This window comes from Sorex fumeus, unplaced genomic scaffold, assembly GCF_029834395.1.
Source record: "Sorex fumeus unplaced genomic scaffold, SorFum_2.1 ptg000072l, whole genome shotgun sequence".
In the NCBI taxonomy this organism is placed as follows: Eukaryota; Metazoa; Chordata; class Mammalia; order Eulipotyphla; family Soricidae; genus Sorex; species Sorex fumeus.
In genome coordinates this window covers 59209373-59227866 of record NW_026606129.1, presented here as the reverse complement: position 1 = coordinate 59227866, position 18494 = coordinate 59209373, and the positions used below count along the sequence as shown (strand labels likewise).

The 18494-nt window shown below is 36.9% G+C and overlaps 1 protein-coding gene across 3 annotated transcripts in view; it reads left to right on the top strand.

The window, feature by feature from the left end:
• The window catches only part of CFAP20DC (CFAP20 domain containing), a 328442-nt gene that overhangs the window by 166555 nt on the left and 143393 nt on the right, over positions 1-18494 (top strand). For 2 of the 3 annotated variants that reach the window (XM_056129487.1, XM_056129485.1), the window contains exon 7: positions 8891-9055. The exons of the other annotated variant lie outside the window; for it this stretch is intronic. In XM_056129487.1, coding sequence (XP_055985462.1) covers positions 8891-9055 — 165 coding nt within the window. The remainder of the gene's footprint in view (positions 1-8890; positions 9056-18494) is intronic. 3 annotated transcript variants of the gene reach the window in all.

The window sequence follows — 18494 nt, the reverse complement described above, 5'->3', positions numbered from 1 at the left end:
CATGTTCAAGGGAGTACACGGAATGAAGGAGCAAACCAAAACTATAATTTTTTTTTAAAAATGTGGTATTAATTGCTTGCTTGGATCCAGTAACTATAATATCCTTGGCTTATTTAAACTGTTACCATTTTCTTTCAGAATCTCTAAAACTCATGCAATCTAGGAAATGTTGCCTAACTCCATGACTATTCTTTGTTTATGCTGTGAGATTAAAAATTGAATTATTGAAACCTTAAGATAAGCAATTAACCTGTTTTGTCTTGCTCAGTGGAATGACTTATGTTGGACATGTAGTAAAGCTTTGTGATTCAGCTTAGTTTATTACTTTAACTGCTCCTAAGAAGGCATGAACTGGACATCTTTAGGCATTTGCATGACTAAATTATTAGGCTTAGTCTCGATTTTTTAAAAGAAAATCGAGGGCACCCCAGGGAACAGGAAGCAGTAGTGACACAGAAAAGGAGTAGAGGGTCATGGGCATCTCAGTGGTGATAGAGTGCAGTAACTTTGTACATCAATAGGGGCCACAGCAATAATACTGCAGGTAGGACCCTTGCCTTGCAAATGGCCAGCCCGAAGATAACCAACCAGAATATAAGTGTAGTTAGAGAAAAAGGAGTGAGAAGAGGAAAGATGAATGGTGATAATCCATTAAGAAAGACTTTATATTGTGCCATTAATGATTTTGCATGTCTCTTGACTCTCTAGTTTAGAATTCTTTATAAAATATCAGTTTTGGAGAATATGTGTTTTATGTTTAGAAATGAAAGAAGAGAATTAAAAATTTGATTTCAACAAAAAAAATCTCTTTAAGGCATATACATTTTTGTCTCTAGCTCGTTTCCAAAACTGATAAGTTAACATACATATTTGATAAATGAATGAAGTTACCTAATTGCTAAATTCTTCATTCAGGTACTATCTATCAACTCTTTGTTGCATGTCAAGCAATGTGAAGAAAATTATTTGTTCAGAGACTATGGAAAAAACTAGAAAACTGACATCTAACCTTAATAGACTCATAATCAGGGAAGGACCTGAGGTCATAAAATCTAATACCTTAATTACACAGATGAGGAAAATAATGTCTACAGATATGAGACATCATGTACTGAGGTTACAGAAAGTGAAACTTTAAGCCAGCGCTCCAATTCCTCTCTCATCAATGCACAGGTCTACCCTCGTGAACAACTAGAATGATTTTGCACATTTAATAATTAACATTGTTGAGTGTTAACTCACCTCCCTTCATTTTCAGATCAGAAAGTACACATCCGTGTGAAACTCACATCAGTATAAAACTCACTTTTCCTAGAATGGATGACTCAAAATACCTTTGCCTAGTGAATCCCCTACTGCAAAATAAATAAATAAATGAATAAATACAGTAGAATTTCTAATCAGTCAATAGAATATCTCACAAAATGGATCATAAATATCTTTGTAGTTATTCATAATATTCTTATTTAAATGTCTTATATTTTATACCTATTATAAAATTCTTAAAAATCTGAAGAACTGTTGACCACAATTGCATTTATTTATTTATTTATTGCTTTTTGGGTCACACCCAGCGATGCACAGGAGTTACTCCTGGTTCATGCACTCAGGAATTACTCCTGGCGGTGCTTGGGGGACCATATGGGATGCTGGGAATCGAACCTAGGTCGGCTGCGTGCAAAGCAAATGCCCTACCCTCTGTGCTGTTGCTCCAGCCCCCACAACTGCATTTATAATAGCATTCAGGTCACTAAATATCTTGGAATAGCTTTAATGAAAAATATGAAGTAGGTTATTGAGAGTTATAAACATTTCATAAATAAGTTTAAAGATCTGAATGAATGTAAAACAGTTTGTGCTCAAGGGTTAGAAGACTTAATATTGTTAAAATATCAGTATTACCCATGAAAGATCTAGAAACTCAATGTAATCTCTCAAAATTCATTGAAAAGACCATTCTCAAATTCATACATAATTGCCAAGAATAACTTAATAGTCAAAAAAAAATACCTTGAGTAAAAAGATGCAGAATTCATATTTCCTAATGTTAAAACTTACCTCAAATTTACACTAATCAAATAGTTTGTTAGTTATGACAGACATATTGGCAAGAATTGAGTCCAGAAATGAACTGATATATCTAATTTTGACAAGAATACCAAGAGTACATGGATGGAGAATAATCAACAAATTGTTTTGGGAAATTGTACTTCCAGTTATGAAAGAATGGAGTTGAACACCTACCTCACACCATATAAAAAAGCTAATTCAAAACAAATCAGCAATTTAAATATAAAAGCTAAAAATTACTAAATTTTTAGGAAAAAATAAGATGAATCTTCATAATTTGGAGATTGGTAATAGAGTTTTAAGTATAACATCAGGAGCAGCTGGACATACATGCTGTCACCTATATGCCTTATCATTCCCCTGGCATGAATTAGAGAGCAGTCTTTTTACAATTAATTCATGCTACAGGAGGTCATGGTGTCATTCTCTGTAGGGAGCAGGAAGTAGCCAGGCATCTGGCTCCATTGGGGCATTTTCTAAGCACTTTACAAAGCACCTTGCAATTTTGAAAGAATAGGAAAGGCAATAAGTGGAAAAATAAAAAGATGGCTAGAAAGCCTGACCTGATCTGCACTTCTTTGTTTTTTTTCAAAATTCTAAACCAAAACAGCTATCATTTTCTGAGACCCTCCAGAAGAAAAACTGCTTTTTTTGAATAGCTGTCCTATTGTTGCACAAGTGTTCTAGTACTAACAAAAGCTTATATTAATTCTTTTTAATGTAGTGTGCCTTGTCAAAAATGAAAACCAAGCAAACCATCTTTAACTTCCAAGAGAATTTTATTTCCTTAGGCTCAAGCTGAAATACAAGCCTTACAACACCTTTTTTAAGAAAGAAAAGGGAATAAAAAGAAAAATAATGAAATATTTTCTAAATTTTATGTCAGGTAAAGAGAATATTCTGATACAGTCTAATTTCAGGAATATATAAAGGACTCAAAAACTCAGCAGAAAACTCAGTAACAAAAAAGACAAACAACCCCTTAAAAAATAACCAAATAGGGCATCAAAGAAAGTACAGCACATAAGGTGCTTGCCTTGCACGGATGGTGCCCTAAACACTGCCAGGAGTAATTCCTGAATTAAGAGTCAGGAGTAACCGTTGAGCATCATAGTGTGAATCCTAGAAAACAAACAAACAAACAAAAAATTATAAAGAATTTGAAATCTTTGTTACAACTAACTAGAACACAGTATGGGTCACACTCTAGGGAAAACACTTTGTCAACTTAAAAAAACATGGGTATTTTGTTACCATTGTAATGAAGTTACTTGCATATGTACTTGTGTATTATTAACAGCAAACACATTTATTTGGTAAGTATTTAGGACTCCTTACCATATATATATATATATATATATATATATATATATATATATATATTTGTTGTCACATATGTTTACTTCAGTATATATGAAATGTTCCTATTTATGTAAATGCACCCATGTATATAAACTCATTATAAGTGAGGTAAGTGCTATTTATATATTCCTATTTTACAGATAAAGGACTTAGGGCCTAAAAGCCAAAGTTTCAATACTAAAGTCATATAGCTACTAAGTAGTCAAGCCAGAATATGAACCCAAGATACCTGTTCTTTAGCACTATAATATACTGTTCCTTAGAGTCTTTCTGTATTACACAGTAAAGTTCTTTTTGCATTATACAGTATAGTTCGTAAAGACAAGAGTTCAAATCAATGCCAGACCTAGAGATAATTCTATTAATGAATAGAAAATTAATGAATGAACAAATAAATTTACAGTAATTTTGTTTAAACTGTATCCTATAAAATTCTTGTTTTGAAACCAAATCTCCAGAGTGATCATTGGAAATGGAGGTCTTTAGAAGGTGACTGGGTCATAAAGATGGAACCTTGGGAATTTTATTAGTACTTTTATTAAAAAGGCCTCAGAAGACTTTCTCATCTCATTGACCATGTGAGGTTATGCACAAAGTCTCCTGTCTTCAAACCAGGAATTATAAACTCATCAGACCCCAGTCTGCTGGTATGAATTCTCAGCCTTCAAATTTCTGAGAAACAAATGTCTATAATGATAAGATATATACCTCATCTATGACATTCTTATTTTATTAGTAGCATTAATGTTTATTGCTTTGGATGTACAGAGTTAAAGAATACATTGTTTTGTAGCAGCCCAAACAGAGTAGGACGAATATCTTAGCAATTAGAAGCATTTGTTTTTGCTGCTTGACTCTTGCTGTGTTTCAGTCATGAGATCTGATGAAAATAGGGTTTGTTCTAAGCACTGCATAAAGGATTTATAAATAAAACTAAAGGATTTATAACTATGAATGTAGCTGACTCTGAACCAGTGAACTATTCAGAAGTAATCCTTATATAAATAATATGAATTCAGAGAAGCCATAAACTCAAATTCAAACTAAAATCCTGTTTCACAAGATAACCCCAATAAAATGTGGAAACTTTAATTTATAAAGTGATATATATACACACATACATGTATATATAAATTAGTGAGTAAATTTTAAAGTTAGTTTAGTCCCTTGTCAAAGGTTTTAAGTACCTAAAGAAAGGTTTGTTTTTTTATAGCTTGACAAAAGAAAGGCCAAAAGGACTATAAAGTCACACAGATTTTCTAATATATTAAAGTCATATCAGAAAGAAAAAAGCAAAACTGCCATCTGGTTGTGATTGGATACTACGTGAGCAAATCTGTTTCAGCTTTTACATAGCTTCTCCTTCTTGTACCATTGTGCCATTCTGAAGGGCCCATTCCAGCCAACATTATGTTCTTTCAGATTTGTTAGCAAAAGCAATTTTAATTTGACCATCCTTTTTCAAGCATTAATCAAGCATACTGTTTCCAAACAGAGTCCCTTCCAGAAGATTGAACTTGTCTAAAAGAACAATGCAGACAGGCCTTGGTCCCTTAGCATCTGATTGCCATCTTGATGTACCATCTGGAGAGAAAGATGTGATCCAAGTAAAATGTGCTTGGAATACTTTTTAAGACATAGCAGAACAAAGAATAACCTAAGAAGAAAAATACAGGGCTAAGCAGCTGCCTTTCATCTATGTTGAGCTGTTATTAAGGAGCTTTTGTCTGTGACCATTTATTGAGCACCCCCTTTGAACCAGATGTGATGCCGTATCATTGAGTTGTGCCCACCATTCCCTCCCATGCTAGCAATGCTTTGGAAAAACTTTCTTTCAATTCCTAGAATGTAACAGAGTCCTTCTGCCTTTAGAGTCTTCAAACGAATTATTCCTAACTGAATGTTGAAATCACTTCCACTTCACTTCCCCCGGCAATTTTCTTTCTTTTTAAAAAGTCATGTTAAATATCTCTTTATCAAAGACTTTCTCTGATAAACCATGCTGTTAATTTCCCCAGTCACTTCTTTAATAACATTTTGAACTTTTCCTTTAAAGCACCTAGCAAAATCATAATTGAGTAGATATTTGTGATAGATACTTTTGAAATATTCTCTGCAAGGTGTGTCCGAAAGACTAGGATAGTCACTGACTTACCATGAGATTCCCAGCTGCTAGAAAAAAGTGCTGAGTACATAATAGAGGCTTATCAAGTGTTTGTTGGATGATAAAAAAATAAAAATGCCATTTCTTCATGCACTTACAGTGTGCCAGTATTAATTTTAATGTAGAATCTTTGCTGATTTTCATTATTAGTCCTAATTTTTTAGATTAAGCTATAAAGGCAATAAATTAGAATAAAATTATCTAGTGACGCAGAGTAAGAGAAGTGGCTAGTGATGAAGGAGATGTTATTAGTGTTATTAGCAAAATTTCTGTACATAAAACATCCTAGCACTTCACATTCCACCCAAGTGTCAGCCTTCCTCCACCACTGTCACAGGGTCTTTCACCCACCTCCCTCCCTTTTTTTTCCTCCCACCTCCCCTTTCTGTTGTTAGCTTCCTACTGAAAACAAGTCTCCATTTTTTGTTGTAGTCTTTATTTGAAAATAAAAACCAATAGTATCTTATTATGCCCACTGTTTTCCACAGTAAATTTTAAGATAGTATGGAAAGATAAAGTTTTCACAGAAAGGATACATAGCACTGGCGGATTTGAGTCTTTTTATGTGAATTCTGATTGCATGTCAGCCATGTTCTTGTAAGATTAAGATTGGAACTTACTGAGAGTCGCCTCTGTGTTTCATTTTACATAAAAGCTTACAGAAGTTTTGTTTCCAGGTGTATGTGGTCTGTCCCATGTTAGCTTGAAATGCAAGTTTTTATTTTGGATGCTTTTCATACATATTGTGGCATCCTGTACCAACCATACCTGTCCTGTAAGCTCTGATTTCTTTGAAATTTTTGAAGGCTTCGGAATACATTTTACTTCAGATTCTCATTAAACTAAAGAATTCTCCTTGTTTCAGTATATAATCTTAATTTATTTATAAACATCTGATGCCGAAATTATTGTTTTCTACTTCAGTGGACTTTGAAATGGTATGCCAAATATATAGTTGCAGCTGATTGATTGATTTTCTCAAATATTTTCCATTTTGAGAGTTCATTTAATCAGTTACTTTATGCTGATTTTTAAATGTTGGTGACAAATAAGAAATGAACAGATAAAGAGTACCTGCAAATTCAGATATGTAAATCTACTGCATTTTTAATGACTGGAGAGTTAGAACACTTTGAAACCATTATACTGCTGATGAGTATTTAAGTTTCTTGTTAAATGATTCATTTTCTGTCTCAAGATTAGGACATTAGGATCTAATTAGGAAACTGTCATGGTTTGGGTGCAAATAAACCTAACATCGTTTGCCTTTACAAATGCGGTTTGAGGTTATACTTACGTAATGATGGGGGGGTTGCGGAGGTGGGGAGCCTGTTATTGTTGGTTCTTTTATAAGTTCACTCTGGTTTAAGATCAGACTCAGGGGTGGATACACCCTATGCGGTGCTCAGGGGCCATACAGTACTAGGGAGCAAATTCAGAGCCTTAATACATGCCAGACTAGTATCGTAATGCTTGAACCATGTTTCTGGCTTTTATAATTATAGTTTTGAGAGTTAATTGGATGAATTTTTCTTACTACTCATATTCATACATAGTTTTTTTCACCAGACTCTCTATATAGAACTTTTTATTTACAAAAATTAAATATATGAAAACATTCTTAGGAAAAAGAAAATAAAAGCTATGCTTAAGCTACTCTCTGAAAGTTGTTTTACATTTTGTTATTTTTCCTTCTAAACTTGTAGTTATACATTCGAGGAGGTGACTTAGACATAAACAATAGAAATTTATTTTCACCAGTAGTTCAATATCATAGTGTCAGCAGGTTTGGTTTCTTCTGAGGTCTATTCTTGGTTTGCGAAATCCTATCTTCTCCCTGTATCTTCACATGGTGTTCCCTCTGTGCAACTGGATCCTGACTTGCTCTTCCCAGTCCAACCCATCAAGGTTTGAGAAAGAGTTGACATACACTCTCTATAAGGTATTCAACATGATAGTTCAGGAGACATATACAGTGAAATGATTACCATATAGCTTCAGCTAATATCCATCCTTCTTATGCAATTTGCCTTGGTCTCTGAGTTTCAAGGAAAGTCCTTCAGCTCAGGTTCTAGAATTCTCTTAGAAAAGATTTCTTGAACACTTATTAGCTGTCATTCTTTTGAAAGGAAAAGAAGTCAGGAATAGCTCTATTACCATTTAGTGATACTCTACCATTTATTCATTTGATTGATTTTTATATGAAAATCATATAACATGATAAATGTGTTGTGATAAATGTGTACATTTTTTTCATTTAAATTCTCTTTATAATTTTTTTGTTATAGTTTAGAAGTATGATTATGATAGTGCTAACACTTATGGTATTGATATACAAAGTTACTACACACTACTGATCTTGAACCCTTTGAAAATCATGTAGCCATATTTAGAAAAATATTTCTATGACTTTTCTGGAAATCACATTGTTTTCTTTTTAATTATAGATACAGGAAGTATATCTTAAATATATAGTATATGTAACTAAATATTTGCAAATTATAAATAACCATTTTGTAACTTAAAAGTTTAAAAATATTTCATCGAACATTAGAAGTTAACTTATAGCTGGTATTGCATCAATAATTTCAATGTACTTATTGATAATTGCATAAATGAGCTGATTTCCTCTTAGAAATCTTTTATTTAATTTACATTAGGGCTCTAATAAATATTTATTAAAGAAAATTAAGCATTATATAAACAAAAATAATAAAAAATAACCTCTCAGCGGGCACATTCAGGGTGGTATGGCCATGGTGAGCAAACTGATGAACAATGGGAGGACAGTGCTACAGTGCTACAGACAACCTTTCATATTTGTATTGCCTTATTTAGATATCAAGTACCTTTACTTTCATTTTCTAACTTTATATTAAATGATTTAATTTAAAGGGCTGGAGCGATAGCACAGCGGTAATGACAGAGGCAATTCATTGTGATATAGAGGACAGGATTGACCACATTTCAATAGCTATGCCTATTCACCTCTTAGAAATCTTAGAGCATCCCTAACAAATCTTTGTCTTGTACTCTCACTTAAGTACCTAATAGAAAAATATTTTCAGTGAAGGCTCTGATTGCATAGATCTCTGGACTTGTACTACATGTTATGTACTGTATTATTCCTTTCTAAAATCCTAGAAAATAACTAGTAAAATTTCATGCTCATTCTGCAGATGAGCAAACTAAGGCTGAAAAATAAAATTTGCTTTAATTAGTTTCATTTATAAAATTGTTCATTTGGCAGAAGTGGCCTACATTTGGGGAATAAATGTTTGTCTTTATTTCCAGCTGGATATGGTGTTCCCTTTCCAACAGATGAACCTACAGATATTATTCCACGAAGCTGCCAACTAACAACAGATGTTCCTCAAGTCACACAGCTGCTAAACATGACTAAACTCCGCCAAACTGAGATAAAATTTGGAGGTCATCCTCTCCGTTCAGCAGAATCAGGTATACATTCAGGCACCTAAATTGAAGGCATATTTTATGTTTGTAAGACATAAATTGGAGAAAAAAAGTCTTTCAGTGTTGCTTCTTATAGCTTGAGGTTAAACATTAAGTCACTTTAACAGAATTTCCTGTCAGTGATAAGTCATTATTTTAATTTTCTCCTTAGCGACTAAAATATTTTCTGTAGTTTTACATAATAAATCAAAACATCCTTGATTTATTCCTCTCCTTTTCCTATATGCTTCCAAACACTGCCAATTACACCTTCTAAACATGTCTCAAGTCTGCCTCATCTTCAGTTCCTACTTCTGCTTCCATTTTTTTCATGTCCCTATTGTTGCTCACCTTAGCCTCCCAGTTAATCCCCACATTGCTGTCAAAATTATCTTTCTGTCACACAGAGATAATCATGATGCTCTTTGGTTAGACTTTTAATCTTTTCCCATTATCTATAAGACAAAATTTGAAACTCCTTAGGAACTTTCCAAAAGTTAACCTCTCCAGTCCTAAATCTTTATTCTCAGGAAACCTTTCTCTCATTTCCCAATGTGATTTTTTTTGATCAGTTTGTCTGTTCTCGCATGTTTATATCTTGGATGTGCTGAGTTTTAGGCCTAAAATTGCTTCTTTGGTTTTCTGCCTAAAAAGGCTCTGAATTCATTTTTCTAGATCTAATTCAAATGCTACCTCTGCTAGCTATGCAGCATTTCTTAATTCCAACCAGCATTATTCTCTTTCCATACCCCCTTTCTTTTTCTTATAAAATGTATCTGTTTCCCAGTAAGTATGACTTCCTCTAAGGATGTGACACTGTATGTGATTTTTCTATATTCCAATTATTTAGAAAACAATCCTTGCCATATGTACCGGGTCGGAACCTGCAAACTCAGATAACTATGGAGTCTAATAAGATAGCACAGATGAATAAAAGGACTGCATGCCTGAATACCTGATGAATGCGGACATTTTATACTTATAAAATGAGCCTTATTGGGAGTGAATGTACAGTTTGGGAGGGAAGTAAGAACTTCAAAGAAATTATTCTATACTATTAAGAGCAATACTTTAACAACCAAGTCACGGTCATGGTCACGGTCCTCCTGTTGTTCATCGATTTGCTCAAGCGGGCCCAGTAACGTCTCCATCGTGAGACTTGTTGTTACTGTGTTTGGCATATTGAATACGTCACAGGTAGCTTGCCAGGCTTTGCCATGCGGGCGAAATACTCTCGGTAGCTTGCCGGGCTCTCCAAGAGGGGTGGAGGAATCGAGCTCGGATCGGCCATGTTGGCCGCTTGTAAGGCAAATGCCCTACCCCTGTGCTGTCGCTCCAGCCCAGTGATAATTGATAAATAAACCTCAGCTTCCATGAAGGAGCTCTAAAGAGCAGTGAGGACTGTAGCACAGTTGATGATCCTTTTTAGCCTAAAAGGGTAGTTGCAATTTAGTTCTAGACAAGTGCTATGTTATAGGAATACAAGTCCAATGTCACTAAAACTTCCTTTTAAAATTGTCTTAACATGATAAGGAGGTGCCATGGGGGATGGAAGAGGAGCTTGGAACTGACACTGGTGATTGGTCTGGAGTTGGAACATTCTAAGCCTGAAAACTACTATTAGCAGCATTGTAAATCACAGCCCCTAAATAAAAATGGGGAAAAAAGGGAATCTTTCATTTTAAGTCACCATCACGGTCACGGTCCTCCCGTTGTTCATCGATTTGCTCGAGCGGGCCCAGTAACGTCTCCATTGTGACACTTGTTGCTGTGTTCGGCATATCGAATACGTCACGGGGAGCTTGTCAGGCTTTGCCGTGCCGACGAGATATTCTCGGTAGCTTGCCAAGCTCGCCGAGAGCCTGTTCAACCAAATACAATGCATTTTTGGCTTGTCCTGTACTAACTCTCCCCCTTTCTTTAAAAAAAGAGTGGGGAGAATCAAGTATCCCAGTGTTTATTATAAATCTCCCTACATTAGACCATTTTCTACATGTTTTTTCAAAACACTTCTGGGGACCACTAAGTCAGTGATGGTTGTAAGTGATCACTCAGGATGGGAGATGTGTGCTCAAAGTAGATAACGGACCAAACATAACAGCCTCTCAGAATCTATATTGCAAACCATGATCCCCAAAAGTAGAGAGAGTAAAAAAGGAGCCTGCCACAGAAATGGGCGGTAAGATGGGGGTAGCGGGAAGGATAATGGGGACATTCATTGCTGGTGGAAAATACACACTGGTGGAGGGATGGGTGTTCGATCATTGTATGACTGAAACTCAATCATGGAAGCTTTGTAACTGTATCTCGGTGATTCGATTAAAAAAAGATTTAAGTAATTCTTTACATTATTTGATGAGATTAATAAACATCTAATAAGATTAATCAAGAGGAAAAAGAAAAATAATTATGAATTTCAAGCATGAAGTAAGGGTTATCATTACAGATTCCACAGACATCAAAAGGATAAGGACACATTATGAACAACTTTATGGCAACAAATATGTAATTTTAAAATAAAAAGGACAAATACATTAAGAGGTGAAACCTGCCAAAAGTGACTGAAGAAAAAATAATTATTAAAATAAATTATCTTTGAAGAAAAAATCCCCCTCTAACCCAAATCATGTAAGAGCTGCTTTCTTTTTATGTCTGCTGACCTAATGCGTGAATAATACTTATCAATCAAGACTAATATTACTTAGATGAGTGGTTCTCAACCTCATATATGTGGAATCAATTGGGACACTTAAAAAATTATGAATACTTACATTTGCTTCTCCGTTCTGTGTTTTACCCCTATATATTTTTAACTCCTCCAGTTATTCTCATACATAGCCTGGTGTGTGAACCACTGGGTCACTTATTCTCCCAAGTGATGTTACTCAGCTTATGTTAATGCTGAAGTAATTCAGAGGAAGGTAAAGGATCTCGAGAGATAGTACAGAGCTTACCTTACATATAGCCAGCAGTCTGATTTGATCCCCAATACTGAATCTGACCTCCTATGCACACCAGAAATGATCCCTGAGTCAAGTCAAGAGTAAGCCCTCAACACAGCTGATGTGGCCCAATCCACCATCACCACCCCCCCCACGAAAAAAGAAAATCAAAGGTGAAAGACAAGGGAACTTACAGAGAAATAAATAGATCTTGAAAGCATTCAATAAATACTTGCATAGCACTGTATATAGCACTGTCCTCCCATTGTTCATCAATTTGCTCAAGCGTGCCCGGTAACGTCTTCATTGTGAGACTTCTCGTTACTGTGTTTGGCATATTGAATACTCTCGGTATCTTACCAGGCTCTCCGAGAGGGGCGGAGGAATCAAAACCAGCTCAGCTGGACTGGCTGCGTGCAAGGCAAATGCCCTACCGCTGTGCTATCATAGGTAAGCACAGGATTATAGGAGTACAGTCTCAAGCAGAGTACTGAACACATAAGGAGCCAACAAAATGCATGAAAGAGTAGACTTGCTAAGAGGAGTAATCCAAGCAGACAAAATAACTGTCATGTCCTAAAGCAGGGAAGTGATATATATGTCTATATATATATTTTTTAGAAAAGCGCGTTTGACAAGATTGACGATGAACTTTTAAACCTAGTGACAAGAAATTAGTTAATACACTAAGATGCCCTTGCAGCAGTCTAAGCATAAAATGAGTAGTTGCACACATGGAAAACAAATCAACTGTAGAGAAACTGCAGGGGAAAAGTTGGCAGCACTTGTTGATTCTGAGCACAGTGGAAAGAGAAAGTGGTTAAAGTTTTGGGATGTCAAATAAAGGGTGTTGGGAGGATCCTCCCAGGATGGGAGAAGCATGCAGAAAGTACACTGTAGACCAAACATGGTTGCCACTCAATGCCTCTTTTGCAAACCACAACACCCAAAAGGAGAGAGAGAACAGAGGGGAATGCCCTGCCACAGAGAGAGGCAGGGGGAATGGGGGTATAGGGGGTGGGAGGGATAATGGGATCAGTGGTGGTGGGAAATGGGCACTGGTGGAGGAATGAGTATTTGATCATTGTATAATTGAAACCCAAGCACAAAATATGTAAGTCTACAACTGTACCTCATGGTGTCTCACTAATAAAATTTTTAAAAAATTGGGGGGTATCAAAGAAGAAACAGGATAAACACGATATAATCTTGATAAAATTAAGGAGTTGCAAAAGTGGACTCAGTTTTACTTTCTGTTTCTAGAGATAGAGATATTCATTTATTCTTGTTGTGTCTTTGACATGTCATTCCTCATCAGCATAAACATTTCCTAAATTGTATAGTCCTGCAGGATTGGGAGCCACTAATTTGGTAACATTTTAGTTTAAAAAATAGCAGAAAACTATTTGTAGATAGTCACTACATTTGGAGAATGTATAGTAAATCCCCATGTCCCATCACCTGTTTCCACAATTACCTACAATTAGGTAGGCGTTTTTGATAACAGTAAAGTTGCCTTAAAGAATTCATATATTTATTAGCTATAACAACTTGTGTCTTTGTTATATACACAGCTTAGGGAAACAGATATGGGGAGAGAAGAAAATATGAATAATTTTTGTTCATTAGAGATCCATTAGAAAACATATAAGGAGCCTGGGAGTAAGTTGGTCAATGGTAGTGCACCTGATTGCAGGCCTGAGGCCACCTGCTGGATCCCTAGCATTGCCCCACATTTCCAGGGTTACTTCGGCAGCACTGCCATTGTGATCTGTGACACTGCAATAGAGTAGACAGTATCTTAAGCACTGCACACAAGTACGTGTAAGAGTTGCAAGCCCCACGGCAAATGTGTGACTCCCAGTGAATAGTGTAGCTAGGTGTGCAACCCCTGGTAGTCATAACAACAAATAGGGGAAGAGGGATTAGAATAAAATATAAAAAGGCTGAAAGAAGTCTCACTACCCAAACAACCAATGTAAATATCCTGGTTAGAATGAAGTCTTTTTTTAAAAAAAATAATAAATTTGTTTCTTTTTAATAGGGGTCACACCTAGTAGTGCTAGGGGTACTGTAGAGTACAGAGATCAACTCAGGGCCTAGCACAGGTACTCTTTCTTTTTTAAAACATTTTTTTATTATTAGTGAAACACCATGAGGTACAGAATAGACTTACATACTTTTGTGTTTGAGTTTCAGTTATACAATGATCAAGTACCCATCCCTCCACCAGTGCCCATTCTCCACCACCAATGAACCCAGTAGCCCTCCAACCTCCCCCACCCCCATCCCTGCCCCACCCCATCCCTTCTCTATGGCAGGGCATTCTATTTTGCTCTCTCTTTCCTTTAGGGTGTTGTGGTTTGCAGTAGAGGTATTGAGTGGCCATCATGTTCGGTCTATAGTCTACTTTTTTATCACATCCTGAGCAAGTCCTCCAAACACCCTTTACTTGGTATTCCCTTCTCTATCTGAGCTGCATTTTCCCCCAGCATGTACTGCCAGCTTCCAAGCCATAGTACAGGTACTCTTGAGATCTCTCCTCATATAGTTCAGTCTTAATGGAAAATTTGCCTTAAAATTAAATGAATCATTGGTTTTGATACTGAATTTGTAGCTAATAAGCTGTGCTAGCTTACATTAACAGAAATGACTATGCTGTAAAGACTACCCGAAAACTCTGCAATTATAAATGTTCTTTTTTTCCTTCTATCTCTCTAATGTTTTAAGAATTGTATATCTATGAAAGTGCAAGGCTGCATTCAAATATTTTGTGTCCTTTTGAAATTTAAAATTCAAGGATTCTGAGACTAGATTTGTGGTTTAAGTGGTAGAACACATGCATTGTATATTCAAGGGTCTGGGTTTGAACCCCAAAATTTTACTCATCACCCCCATTGTACCCAATGGTGTGACACTGGTGGCCCCTCAAGTACTGCCCGGGCTGAGGACCACAGTGAGTGACCCTCGGTCATAGAACACAGGTAAAATCCTCAAATATCAAAAAATAAAAATAAAAATAGAAACTAAGGAGATAGTTCAAATGGTAAAACATGTGTCTAGCATGTGGGAAGCCTTAGGTCAAGCTCTAACAATGGACTGTCCCCAGCACTGCTGCATTGTTGAATGTGTCCCTATAAGCCCCGTGAACACCATGGTCCCACATAGCGCTGATCATTAGGCCTGGGCTGAACCACCAGTCCCACACTGTCTGATTGAGTCTCACCATGAGTGTCCTTTGACAAGCTGTGACCCCACTGACAGCGGTCCCTATAAAAAAAATAAGATTAAGTAGTTTGAAGACACTTTAAATATCTGAGATTAAAAATAAATTTGAATGAAAATTCATTGCATTATTAATTCAACATTGTAAACTTTTCACAGCTCATATCTGATTCAACTCTTAGAAGGAGATTAGAATAAATTTTGTGAATTTCATAAATCGGCTCTTCCTATATAATAATAGTCATATGTACAGAAAATTAATAATCACCATCTAATAGCATCTGTCTTCTGCCTGATGAATCCTAGCTATAATTAAATTTTTAGTCACAGGGTTTATGATCATTCTTCTAATATTCATTGTAGATCTATGGCAGCTAAAATTATATGAACATACTTCATAGTTCCCTTTCGACAAATACTTTTCAGTTGATCATTATAACACTTGTAGGCTTTGAAACTTACTATAAATGAACATGATAATTATTGTTCTCTGTCAGTTATTTTGTTTAAAAGATGTACGAAGTGAATCTACCCATGGTTAGATTTTTTTCAATCATGGAAAAGCCAGAGTTATTTCTCCATTTAAACTACTTCTTTTTGTGACTTGTTTTTAAAGGGAGGAGGGGCATCCTTTATTAGACGCCTTCTAATTTTAAAGCAGTAACAGAAATGTTGAAACTCCTGTTTTAGAGTCTATATTATTGAATGCTTTTAATGAAATTAAAAAAATAACGGGATCACCCAAAACTCGGCGCTACCACACGTTTGCCCTGTTCACTGTCAATTCCTGATGCACATCAACTAATGACTGTTAGTCTGCAGAGACTGTGAGATTTGATGATTTTATTTTCATTAATGAGACCAGGTTTAATTGAACTAGAAAATCAGGTCTGTTACTGAAGCTGAGCATTCAGCTACTAATGACAAGATGCAGTGGTCCACTAAGCACAAATCAAAACTACTAATATACTTAAAAATTAGAAAGCAGTTTTCCCAAATGGCTGCCTTTCCACGGCAGCAGCCTTATTGGATTTTTTTCTTTTTAAGTAAGATGAGACTGAGGTCCCTATCTTCTAGCACAATTGCAGACAGGTAAATTAATGTGTCTAGCAATAACCCTGAAATAATCATCTATCTTTGATATTGTGAGTTTTTTTAATTAGAGTTTCTTCTCTGAGTTTGACATTTTGAAAGCAAAATTCAAATCAAGCAACAAGATCTACTACAGAGTAAAACCTAAAAGATTAGAGTGTTAGCTTCCAATTTCAAGAAAAAAAAACAGACTATTTTCTAAACTCAGAGTTTTGATAAGCCTTCCTTAAATGTTAGTATCATTGATTAAAAATTACACAATTTCTAGTGCCAGTGTTTCATAATAATTCAAAGTACATATTACCATCTCTTCATTGTATTTCTTCTACCCCATTGTTAGTAAAATTGAGGCATAACTGGTCATCATCCTTCATAAAAGAATTTCATATATGTGAAGTAGAATTGCTTTAAAGAAATTTAATTAGAGAAATATAAGAACTTTCCAGACAAGGATACTATAAAAACTAATAATGATAAAAGAGTTTGGTATGGATATTGATTACTATATATAAATTAGTGTATGGATGTCACAAACCATTTTTTCATAGTTTTATTTCTTTATTTTTCATCTCATATTTATTTTTTGAATCACTGCGGGAAAAGTTACTAAGCTTTCAGGTTTAAGTCTCGGTCATACAATGATCAAACACCTTTCCCTTCACCAGTACTCACATTTCACCACCAAGAACCCCAATATACCCCCCCACCCCACCCAATACCTGTGAGGCAGATGATTTCTACATAACTCTTCTCTACATTGATTACATTCATCACTTCGACAAAAGTTGCACCATTATTGGTTAGAATTCCCCCTCCCCCAACAATCAGAATTGCGGAAAAGGCATTGTGAAATACTTTGTTTTCTATAGCTGGTTACGAGAATCATATGATGTTGTGCGGCCACTATTGTGGCCACGCAATTTTGGATTTCTGTGAAGAGCCAAATAATTACGAGATTGATTTCTGTGCGTCTGGTGTTATGGCTGTGACAGAGAGCCGCTCGTGTGGGATAATTCAGGACCTCGGTAGGGAGTGAAGGATGAGCCAGTACCGCCCCCCCCCCCCTTCCCATGAGACTGCAGTTGCCCCATCACCGCCAGCTCATACCTGGCTTTCCTATAAGCTCTGAGGCGGCAGCCACCTTGCTGCCGGGGGGGAGGGGGGTGGGAGAAAGGCAGAAGGGAGCAATACCCTTTCCCTCCTGGGGAGGCATGGCGCCATAGTTTAACGCATAGTCCATTCACTTTTCTGCCGCAAGCTGCTGGGCTCTGGGTTAAGTTCTTTTGCGTCTGAAGCCATGGCCGTGCCGGAGAACTGCTTGTGGGGGGCAACTCGTGACCTTGGTAGGTTATGAAGGACAAGCCAGTACCGCCCCTCTTCCCATGAGACTGCAATTGCCCTGTCACCGCTGGCTCATACCTGACTTTCCAATAAGCTCTGAGGCGGCAGCCACCTTGCTGCTGGGGGGTGGGAGGGGGGAAGAAAGGTGGAAGGGAGCAACACCCTTTCCCTCCTGGGGAGGCATGGCACTGTAGTTTAACGCATGGTCCATTCACTTTTCTGCTGCAAGCTGCCAAGCTCTGGATTAAGTCATTTTGCCTCTGGAGCAATGGCCATGCCAGAGAAACGCTCATGGGGGGCAACTTGTGACCTTGGTAGGACGTGAAGGATGAGCCGATATCGTTCCCCTTCCCATGAGACTGCAGTTGCCCCATGACTGCCGGCTCATACCTGGCTTTCCAATAAGCTCTGAGGAGGTGGCCACCTTGCTGCTAGGGGCAAAAAAGGCGGAAGAGAGCAACACCCTTTCCCTCCCGGGGAGACATGGTGCTGTAGTTTAACGCATGGTCCATTCACTTTTCTGCCCCAAGCTGCCGGGCTCTGGATTAAGTCCTTTTGCCTCTGGAGCCATGGCCATGTATGTGGTCCAGATGCATTTCTGCCAAAAGCCGCTGGGTTTCGAGATTTGTTTCTGAGTCTCTGGGATCATGGCCATTAACCAGCTTGATCAGGACCCAGAGAGGCCTTTTGTAGGTGGCTACTCGAGGTCTCGCTGGGATGAGGAGGAAAGGGCTGGTTCCACCCCCATCTGGTGAGGCTCCACGTGTCTTGTCACTGCAGGCCCAAACCTGATTGTCCTGTGGCCTCTGGAAGATGACGGTTACCAGGCCGCCAAGGGGAACAGA